Genomic DNA, 10,721 nt, shown 5'->3' on the forward strand with positions numbered 1-10,721 from the left:
ATACACATATATGCAAAGAAAAAAGAAGAGGGAGGGAGAAGGGGGAGAGAGTAAAGAGAGAAAGAGAGAGAGGAGTCAGATTTGGAAAAAACAAAGGATAGAAACTGCCTTCGTGGCAATTAAGTTATACCTTGAGGTGGAGTCGGATTTCATACAGCAGAGAGAAGCAAGAGATTCTCAAACGGAAAAAGAATAACAGAATAAAGGTAAAGAGTCAAACATAAATGATAATAATAATAATAACAACAACAACTGTTTAAAAGGAACAGTTCTGGATAATAAGGAAGGGATATTATGAAGTGGCAGAGAAAAATACAAATCAGCAGGCTCAGGATCACGCTGCAGGCCTTTGGGCAGTGTACTCAGGAGTCTGGGGCCCTTCGCTTACCTAAATTACAATCACAGATATCCAGGAAAGAATAAAATGAGTAGACCCAGATGCTGAGAATTAGACTGATGATGAAATGCAAGCTGGGAAACAACTACCATTAGTACAAAACCATGAAAATTCATGACAGCAACAGCAGTGAGAGAAAGCAAAGAGTGGCTTAAGTAGCTGTTTCTTGTGAAGCTCTAAGTAGTAAATCCATCCACCCTGCTCTGTGCCCCTCAATCTCATCATTCACGCTGCATCGCAACCACTGCCTTATGTGTTCCTCCCCTGGAGGCTCCTGATGATAACAGCCAAGTTCCATTCATCGTCGTCCTGTCAGTACCTGGTCCTGTGAAAGGGGCCATATGACAAACATTTGCAGAGCACAGCATCTGGGTTGTTACTTAGAGATGCAACTGAAGAACCAGCTGAGGTCTAAACCCACTTCGCAGAACGCTAGAGCGCTGAACTGTATGATTCGGTCTCAGCCATGCTACCTGTTCCTCCTCAAGTAAAACCACGACTGATTCACATCCATCTGGATTCTAAGACTGGACTAAGCTACATTTTTTTTTCCCGTGGCGCTAAGTGGCACTGAGTCCCCTACTCAGAGGGGCCTTCTCTATCTCCTGTGTATTTCCCAGCTGGGTTAGCTGTTTGTGGAGACAAGCTTGGCCATTCTCACCCTCTCCTCTTGATCTTACCATGGCAATAATTGAGTTAGACGAGGGGTAAAGTCCTTTCTGAGTCTAAATCACATGCTTTGGACCAAACATTCCTGGAATGTTCTGCCCAGGGGATTACAGCACCCAAGAATCTTAACAACACAGCAGCTTCCTGGCCACCTCTGAGAGTTTCTATCCCACTGGATGGAGGCCAGTGAGTTAGTCTAATAGAAGAGAGGAGGGCTCTGAGTCACAGGCAAAGCTTCTTACTGTATTATTTGTGGTCCTATGAGCATCTCAAATGTTCACAGCAGTCCCCCTCTTCCCCAAGTCTCACAAGAATAAAGTGGGTGATCAGTGGGTTATATCACAGAGGAGACACAATGAGCTTGGAAAAATCACTGATTCTACAAGTGGTATATATCCCTTTGCTGGGACAAAGAATCTCATCTCTCAAGGTTGCATAGTATAAATATTACCCTTAAAAAGAGGCAACAACGTCGGTGATCTTAAATTACTAACAGAATATCCAGGAAAATATAAGAAGTTTTAGACTGTGGGTTGAACACTGTCACTTAACCTCTAACACATGTGAATGTGACTTTATTTGAATATCAGACCTTTGCAAATGTAATTAAGAATTATGAAATGAGATCGGTCTAGGATGACTTAGAACAACTGTCATAAGGGAAGCTCTGATGAAAGAGAAGCAGGCCACTAATCAACACCGTCAAGACTTGCTAACAGCCAGAAGAGAGAAACAAGGAACAACTCTGCCCCAGGGTCCCAGACAGAACCAGCACTAGTGACAACTTAAGTTCCAATTTTTTTTTTTATTAATTTATTCTTGTTACATCTCAATGGTTATCCCATCCCTTGTATCCTCCCATTCTTCCCTCCCTTCCATTTTCCCATTATTCCCCTCCCCTATGACTGTTCCTGAGGGGGATTACCTTCCCCTGCATATGCTCATAGGTATCAAGTCTCTTCTTGGTAACCTGCTGTCCTTCCTCTGAGTGCCACCAGGTCTCCCCCTCCAGGACTCTAGATGAGAGAAGCATGGGAGAATAGCAAAGTAGATGGATCCAGAGGGTCCTAGAAACCTACAAGTAGAACATTATGATAGGCAGATTTGGGCCCAGGGGTCCCACTCAAACTAAGGCACCAGCCAAGGACAATACAGGCGGTAAACTTTAAACCCCTACCCAGATCTAGACAATGGTCAGAACATTCTCCACAGTTGAGTGGAGAGTGGGATATGACTTTCTCACGTACTCTGGTGCCTCACATTTGACCAAGTTCCAAATCTTGACCCCTGAAGTATGAGGACGAATTTCTGTTGTCGTCAGTTTCCAAGCTGTGGTGGTTTGTAATGGTAGCCCTGGAGAGCCATGATTGCTGGGGAAGGCGTCTGCTAAGTGCTTCAGCCCTCGCTAGCAGTGTGCTTCATACACACACCAGCATTTCCTCTGCTGAGACGCATGATGGTGTCAACCACAGAGTGAAATCACTGGGATTCCAGCCCAGAAAACTCCCTTACCAGTATCAAAATTCCATGATGCTACCTAGAATCCTAGACCCACAGCAGGATTTGGCTGCATGTCTAACAATGTGGCAAATTTACAAGAGCAACAAAAAGTTTAAGAAAAAAAAGCAGTAGTACAGTGAGTAGTAGGGCACTTGCCAAGCGTGCTTTAGGCCCTGGGCTCAATCTTCAGAACTAAAGGCTACTTGGGAGGGAAGCCAAGAAGAAGAAGATGGGCTGGAGAGATGGCTCAGTACTTAAGAACTGAGGACCTGGTTTCAATTTCCAGAACCCACCTAGTAGCTTACAATGTGTGTCACTCCAGTTTCCAGAGGACCTGATGTCTTCTTTTAGCCTCCACAGGCACCAGGCACAGACATTGTGTACAGGCATACATGCAGGCAAAACACCCATACACATTAAAAAAAAAAAAAAAGTTTTTTTTTAAGTCAGTAGACAGTTACTTGGCATATGTGACAACCGTAGGTAATGGCTGTTAGGGACGGTATGAGATGTTTCATATGTTCCACTGTAAGATCCAGATATGTGCAGGTTTTTCCATTAAGCATATGCCTCCTTTGTATTCAAGGGGGCGGGCACAATTAAGGAAGACCAAATATGAAAATCAAGAGGATCTTGAAGAATTCATAACTATACCACTGTCCTTATAGAAATTTCAATTGTCTCTGGTTTTGGCCCGTTCACGTCTGTCAAAGGCTATAGAAGGCACTAGACGATAGGCCCATTATGATCATGTCTGACCAGTGTCACCTACATCCCACATACTAATGACCAGAGAGAAGTGTGCTGTGGTTTGAAGGTTTAGCTGCTAGCTGTCAGACTTCAGAGAGGTCAGTGCATACTCGGTGCCCCAACTTCAGCCATGGACTAACTCATCGCTCTCAGCTGAATGGACTACTGGCATGGAGGACAGCCGGAGGAAGGAGGCTGACGGGGGACTGGAGGAGGGAATAGCTGTCCTCTGACCTCAAGGACCATTCAGCATATACACTCGTACGCACACACACATTTCTTTTTTCTTTTAAAAATAAGCTTCCTATTATTAAACTCTTAGGTGAGGTGCTAAGGACACATTGCTCTGCAGTTGTTATCCTTTCAAAAAAAAATGTGAACCTTACACACATCATAAGAAAGCAGGAGTCAAACGCTAACTAAACAACATTCTACCCAGTAACTGACCAGTATCCTTCAAAGCACCAAAATCATGGAAAACAAAGAGGGCCGGAAGAACCATCACAACCTAGAGACCATAGATTATAATAGTGTTTGGTGCATTCAAAACACTAGAACGGGTTTTAAGTGTCCTTAAAAGTGTTTGAGGAAATATTTTATGCTGATTAAAACATTTAGAATGCTTACATGCATTAAAGCATTGTATGAGATCCCATATGTCAAACTTTTACTTCTTTGTCACAATCAAAAAAGAAAAAAGAAAAGTTACTAGAGTCCTAGAAAGGGGTAGTGGAAAATTATTAGAGACAAAATACTCTGGTTAGTTTTTTTTTTTTTTTACCTTGACACAAGCCAAAGTCATCTGGAAAAAGGAATTTCAATTGGAAAAATGCCTCCATTTAGAAAATGTCTGCATTAGCTTGCCCTGAAGGCAAGTCTATGTAGCTTTTCCTTGATTGGAGGTTGATGTGGAAGGAGCCAGCCTTCGGTGAGTGGTTCTACAACTGGGAAGGTGGTCTCGGGTTCTGTAAGAAAGCAGGCTGAGCGAGCTGTGAGGAACAAGCCAGGAAGCAGCAGTCCTGCATGGCCTCGGCAACAGCTCCTGCCTCCAGTTTCCTACCCTGTTTGAGGTCCTGTCCTAACTTGCCATAGTGATAGATATGACCTTGGAAATAAGTCCTTTCCTCCCCAAATTGTTTTTGCTCATGGCAGTTTATCAAAGCAATAGAAACCTAGCTAAGCCGCGGAGTTTATAAAGATGTCAACAGGCTCTGGGCTTACATACTTCTGATAATTACATAGCTCTACAAATCTAATGCCTCTGACCCAAAATAGTATGTGTGTGTGCATGTGTATGTATGTGTGAGGGGAGAGGCGAAAAGGAGAGAGACAGACAGACAGAGAGAGAAGAGGACAGACAGACAAAAAGAAAGAGGGGGCAAGAAAGAGGTGGCAATAATTTGCTAAAAGCAGCCAATAGGTTGAAAGTAATTTTAAAGAAAATAAATATCTAACCATAAGTGCTGGAAGCATCTAGATATAGTTTAGTCGCCTCTGTCTGTGGTCTTAAGTACTATCCTGGGTCATTTGGGGTTAGTGAAATAACTCCTTTCCTTGTAAGAGTCCACGAAAATTATTTTGTAAAAGAAAAGAACTCCCTGTGTCTTCCCCATTCCTTGTAAAGCGCTTGGCACACAAGGAAGACCTTAGTTCAAATCCCCTGAGCCTTGATAAAGGCAGCTTAGGACCCCCTAGCCCAGCATATGCAGCAACAACACAAAAAGAGACCTGCCTCAAATAAGACCAGTGAGGACCAACACCAAGGTTTTCCTCTATTCTACACACACACACACACACACACACACACGGGGCAGGAGTGAAAGGGAGTGAAAGAAAGAGAGACAGAGGGAGACAGAGACAGAGTCACAGAGAAAGACTTAAAACAGAGAGGAAAAACACTATTCAAACCAGAAAGTTATCTTGTTAGATTAAAATGTACAAAAAGAACTCTGGGACCAGTGAGAGAGCTCAGCAGCTAACCATACTACCAACCTGAGTTTAATCCCAGGAACACACTTGAATATGGAAAGAAAGAAACAAAGTAAAACCAAAGTTGTCCCCTCTCCTCCATATTCATGCCTGACAGGTTGCCTATGTATGTGCACACACACGCACGCGCACACACACACATTTACTTTTTCTCAATTACTTTGTAACTCATGAACGCCCTTTAAATAATACCAAGTTTTAAACTACAGTTATTACTTGGTTGCATAATCCTTAACTCCCTAAGCACTATTAACACTACAAAGTATTAATCTGGAGTGAATTAACTTAAGGAATTAATGTAGTTTGTTGTGCTTTGAAGAAAACATCTCAGTGTAATGGTACAATTCTTATTTTTCTTGGGGGAAGTAAACCCAATATTTAGTAAGCTCTAATGTATTTTATTTTTAACTGATCACTCCTCTTTTAAGTGTTAATTAAGATTAAGAAAGAAAATACCTCTTGACATATATAATTTTTGCTCAACTTTGAACATAAGATTAGCTTACATGTGCCGGGCGTGGTGGCACACGCCTTTAATGCCAACACTCGGGAGGCAAAGGCAGGCAGATCACTGTGAGTTCGAGGCCAGCCTGGTCTACAAAGCGAGTCCAGGACAGCCAGGCTGCACAATGAAACCCTGTCTCAAAAAACCAAAAAAAAGTAAACTAAAATAAAATTAGCTTACATAACAATTTATAAGTCAGCTTTGTGCATATATTATGAACAAATCACTTTCAAAAATAAACACATTTTCTACGCAAGCAAGAAAAAACAAATTAATGATTTTTCTTTGGAAATACGATTTTTTTATATGTACAAAAAAATTAAAATTGCAGAATACCTAAACTTGTACCCTAAACATGGCCATCGCTAATCTATTTAAATTTATACTTACAAAAGGGGCTGGAAACGTATCTCAGATGGTACATCCCAAAAGCCCTTAGTAAAGTCCCCAGCATCCCGTTAAGTGGGGTGTGGTAGTGCATGTTATAGTTCTAACAACCAGGAAGTGAAGCAGAGGATCAGAAATTCAAGGACATTCTAGGCTACGTAGAATGCTGGAAACTAGCATTGAAAAGAAGAAGGGGAGGGGAAGGAAGGAAGGAAGGAATTGAAAAGATTATTACGTTGAAACGCATTTGATACACATACCTTAGCAAAGTCAATAAAGAGTACCCGTGGTAACAGCAGCATTTACAGAATTGCAGCTCAGTGTTGCTGCCCAGCTATCAACAGAGCACTGAGCTACCTACTAAACCCAAGAAAAGACAAAACACAAAATCTGAAGGCCAGTTCCTACCAAATTCGTATCGTCTGTTACTATAAAGCTGAAAGATTGTAAGCCACATAACAGTAAGCACATCTAGAAAATAAGGTATCCTACAACTGAGATCCAGTCGCTGACGTCTGACAATCCAGCCTCTGGCAGAAGGCCAAAACACGCAAGATAAAGGATCCTACATGCTCAAGTAGTAAAGCACCCTACTTCAACTCATTACCCAAGAGAGCTTTTGTGGGAAAGAATAAGCCTTGCCACAGGTGGGAGCAGTCTTGGCGGGCTTTACCCTTGGAGCACCCCATGAATACCTTGTGACAGACTGAGTGGAGCCATCCTGGGTCTGGAATTCAGGAAGCAGACCTGGGAACCCCACCTGGACTATTGTTTTTCTAATGGACCCTCACCGGGAGAAGGAGACAGCCCTTCCCACGTGACTCAGGCAGTTGGGGAAGAGAGAACAACAAAGTCAGCAGGGCGAGAGAGCGTGAGAGCAGCGGACCAGCTGGACCAGCACGCGCGGGCCAGAGAGACACCTAAGGACCTGTCCCGTGGAACGGCTACCGGAAGGTTCATTCTTTTGTCCCTTTAACCTTTTTCCTTCTTGTATAAGCTAGTTGGGTTGTATAATAAAGTTTAATTGCTAAGAAACAGAGTCAACAAGCTTTCCTGACACCATTTCAACTAGCTTTTAGCCCAACATCCCAAGTCCTTCCCATCATCCCCCCACCAAGTTTGTAGTTTACTTTCTTGCTGGTTTATTATCTGTATTTACAAGAAGATGAACTTACATCACCGTATTGTCAATGATTAGCAGAGCAGTCAATAAGTAATAAGCCGATGGGGGTCTGGTGCTCAGGACAAAGGCCCAGGGTAAAGAACCTGGGTAAAATCACCAGCGGGAGGTGTATAGGGTTTGAAAGAGAACAGAACTTAGAATCAGTTCTCTGGAGAAGTGGGGAGGTCTCTGTAGGTGTCAGGAAGGCAGGAAAGCAAACCGAGAGGAGGTGACAGTGAAAACTCAGTTCAGATTGACTCTGTCAACCTGGATCAAGACTTCAGGAACTCTGATGCCAGGGGGTTTATTTCCAACAAATTTAAACACAATACAATTTGAGGGAAAGTTTCCTGGTGCAATATAATCCCCAATGCACAAGAAAGCATAATTACATGGAAACTTGACTCAGTGTGTGTCATCTTTTCAAGAAAATGGGTTCTAGAAATAGGCTACCTGAGGCAGACATGGTGGTACATGCCTTTAATCCCAGCACTAGGGAGGCAGAGACAGATGTGTCTCTTTGAGTTCCAGGCCAGCGTGGTCTACAAAGAGAGTTCCAGGGCTACACAGGGAGACGGAGACAGAGACAGAGAAGAGAGACACAGAGAGAGAGAGACAGACAGAGACAGAAAAGACAGGCTACCTGTAACTAGCATCTGGCCTGGTCTCAGTCATACAGATAGCCTAGAGGTCATTTGGGCTATTAGCCACCTCTGGTCCTGGTTGTGGGAGCTTGGAGAGCCTCTGGCGGAAAGGGTCTTTTAGATTACTAGCCACCTCTGGTGCTGATTATATGAGCTTGATATGGTCTAGCCCAAGAGATAACACAGATCATAATGCTGTTAATCACCTCCAGGTCCCAACCTCCTGGATGGAAGAACAGGTTTAGATCTTTTTCTTGAAACGACAATCCTGTGTGCTTACCACTCGTGGTGTCCTTGCAGATGTGTGGGCTGAAGGCCTTCGTGCTCCCAACAGAGAAGCCCAACATTTAGAGTTTGGGAAGAACAGGCAAAGGAGATTGGTCAAAGAAGTCATCTACGTACAAGGGGAACCAAAGAAAGAGTGTGCGACAGTGTTTACAGAATGCTGCCAACTGATCTACTACTATCTAATGTGACAAAGATCCACTGGGTTTTATCTCAGGAGGGTTATTGGCAGCTGTAATGATAGCCATTTTAGGGCAACTATATAACCTGATGGCTAACTGCAGAATGATTATAAATTATGAGGCAAGGAAGTGGAGGGAAGCTTTAGTTGGGATCTGAAATGTGTTGCCACACATACACACCCATTCCAAGTGTCCATGTGTCAAAGGTTTATAGCGTTACTGGAAGAGGTCGGGCTGAGTAGAGGAAGTTAGGTCACGAGGGACATGCCTTGAGGGGGAACATTGGGCATCTGGCCCCTTTCTGTAGACCTCCTCTGTTCTGTGCACGGCAGCAGACCCAACATAACCAACCAAGCTGTGGGCTGCAAACTCTGAAACTCTGAACCCGAATAAACTTTCCCCTTCTAAGGTGAGTACTTCAAGAACCAAAAAAAGAAAGGGGGGGCGAAGCTGACCAATATTTAATAACTAAAAAGAAGGGCAACAGCAATAGGTGACCGCTGAAGACCTTCAGTAACCAGGGACATACATCCAAGAGGCAAGAAGGGATGTTTCTGAAGTGGTGTTGAGATTAAATAACCAGGAGGGACAAAGCACCCAGCTGAAGCACACCAACGCACTGAGGTGCCCCCCAAAAAAGATTGACCAGGTAGGTTACGAACAGTCAGCCCTGGTGATCACTGCCCACCCAAGAAACTCTGTGTGCGCCTTGAAGTGTCCAGCTAGCCTGAGGCCATGTTTTTTATTCTTCACTGCATTTCTAGGACCTAGAGCTGCCAACAGACAGCAGATACACAAGAAATTCAGTTGTTTTGTTTTCTTTTTGTTTCTTTTTTTGTTCTTTTGAAACCGGGTTTCATCTAGCACAGGCTAAACCTCCAACTTGCTAGGTGGCTGGGGATGACCTTGAACCTCTGATCTTTCTGCCTTTACTTCCCAAGCACTCAGACAACAAGCCCAGTCTTCAGGAAATACTGTTAAGTAAATTCAGAATTCTCAACACAAGCGGCCCCTTGTTTGTTGCTCTCCTCCCATCCACCTCTCCCACTTAAGCATCGTTAAGTATTAATGTCGCTACACTTCTAGAGTTCCTTTTTATTAAAGAGTCTAAAGTTTCTCGAAAAAAGCACTAAGTCTTGCTGGGCTTGGTGGTGCACACCTTCGATCACCTGCATTCAGGAGGCAAAGGCGGGCAGATCTCTGGGAATTCGGGTCCAGCCTAGTCTAACAAAGCGAGTTCCAGGGCAGCCAGGGATCTGTTGCACAGAAAAAGCCAGCGCAGAGAAAGAAAACCACAAAATGAAAGAGAGACAGACAGACAGACACACAGACAGACAAAGAGAGACAGAGACAGAAACAGAGAGGCAGGAGATAATGAAAAAGTCATGCAGAAGAAGGATGATAATGAGTAAATCAGGTTAAATAATCCTGGCCCTGGATGACTTTTCGCCATGGCCGACATATCCCCCGCCACCCAGAGTCCGCCTGGCCGGCAGGGGGAGCTGCAGCTCCCGGGCCGCGCCGGCACAGCCCCGCCCCGGGTCCCGCGCTCACCTGCAGTGGCTGCACTCGGGCCTGCGCTCGGCGCGCTCCACCGGCAGCCCCCACAGCCCATCGGCGCTCGCGCTGTCCCCTTCTGAGCCCGCGGGAGTCGCCGCCGGCGGTGCACCGCCCTCGGACCGCTCCTCTCCGCCAGCCGTCGGTGACCCCGAAGCCCCAGGAGGCCAAGCCGCGGACTCCCCGAGCGTTCGCGCCTCTTCCTGCTGCTCCATGGCTCAGACCGTCGCATTGAGGAAGCGCCGCCACCGGGGGGCGCCACGCGCTGGGGAAAAATAAAAGGGGGGGGGAGGGAGTCTGCGCCACGCTTGCACGTCACGTGAGGGGTGGGCCTCGGTGGTGACGCGAGGTCCCGCCCCGTTGCAAAAGGAAGGAGCCCTTTGGTCCGAGTGGAGGTGGTTCTACTAAAGGCGGGGAGGCAGCTGTGAGGCGAGTGGCTGCTCGGTAAGATTAGACTCGCCAGGACTGGTAAAGGAAGCCACCCTGGCAGCAAAGCTCAGTGCAGTTCTCTGTTTTTAAAAGATAACGTGAAATTCTAGGCGGCAGCGCCGGATTCTAGAACATGTGCCAAGCTCGCGCCCGTGGTGGCCAAAGGCTTCAAAGGAGCGATTGTAACCACTGAAAACTGGTCCAAGGATTGGCTGCTCCAAGGCCTTGCTTCCAATGTGTTTCTTCTCGTCACCCGGTATTCCAT

General features: G+C 45.2%; 1 protein-coding gene across 1 annotated transcript in view; it reads right to left on the reverse strand.

The window, feature by feature from the left end:
- Dtwd2 (DTW domain containing 2) overlaps nucleotides 1-10,257 on the reverse strand; it is a 44,730-nt gene extending 34,473 nt beyond the window's left edge. Inside the window, exon 1 of the mRNA XM_051163295.1 lies at nucleotides 10,025-10,257. Within this exon, the coding sequence (XP_051019252.1) occupies nucleotides 10,025-10,242 (218 nt within the window). The 5' untranslated portion in view covers nucleotides 10,243-10,257. The remainder of the gene's footprint in view (nucleotides 1-10,024) is intronic.
- Nucleotides 10,258-10,721: the final 464 nt, after the last annotated feature.

Source organism: Acomys russatus, chromosome 20, assembly GCF_903995435.1.
Source record: "Acomys russatus chromosome 20, mAcoRus1.1, whole genome shotgun sequence".
In the NCBI taxonomy this organism is placed as follows: Eukaryota; Metazoa; Chordata; class Mammalia; order Rodentia; family Muridae; genus Acomys; species Acomys russatus.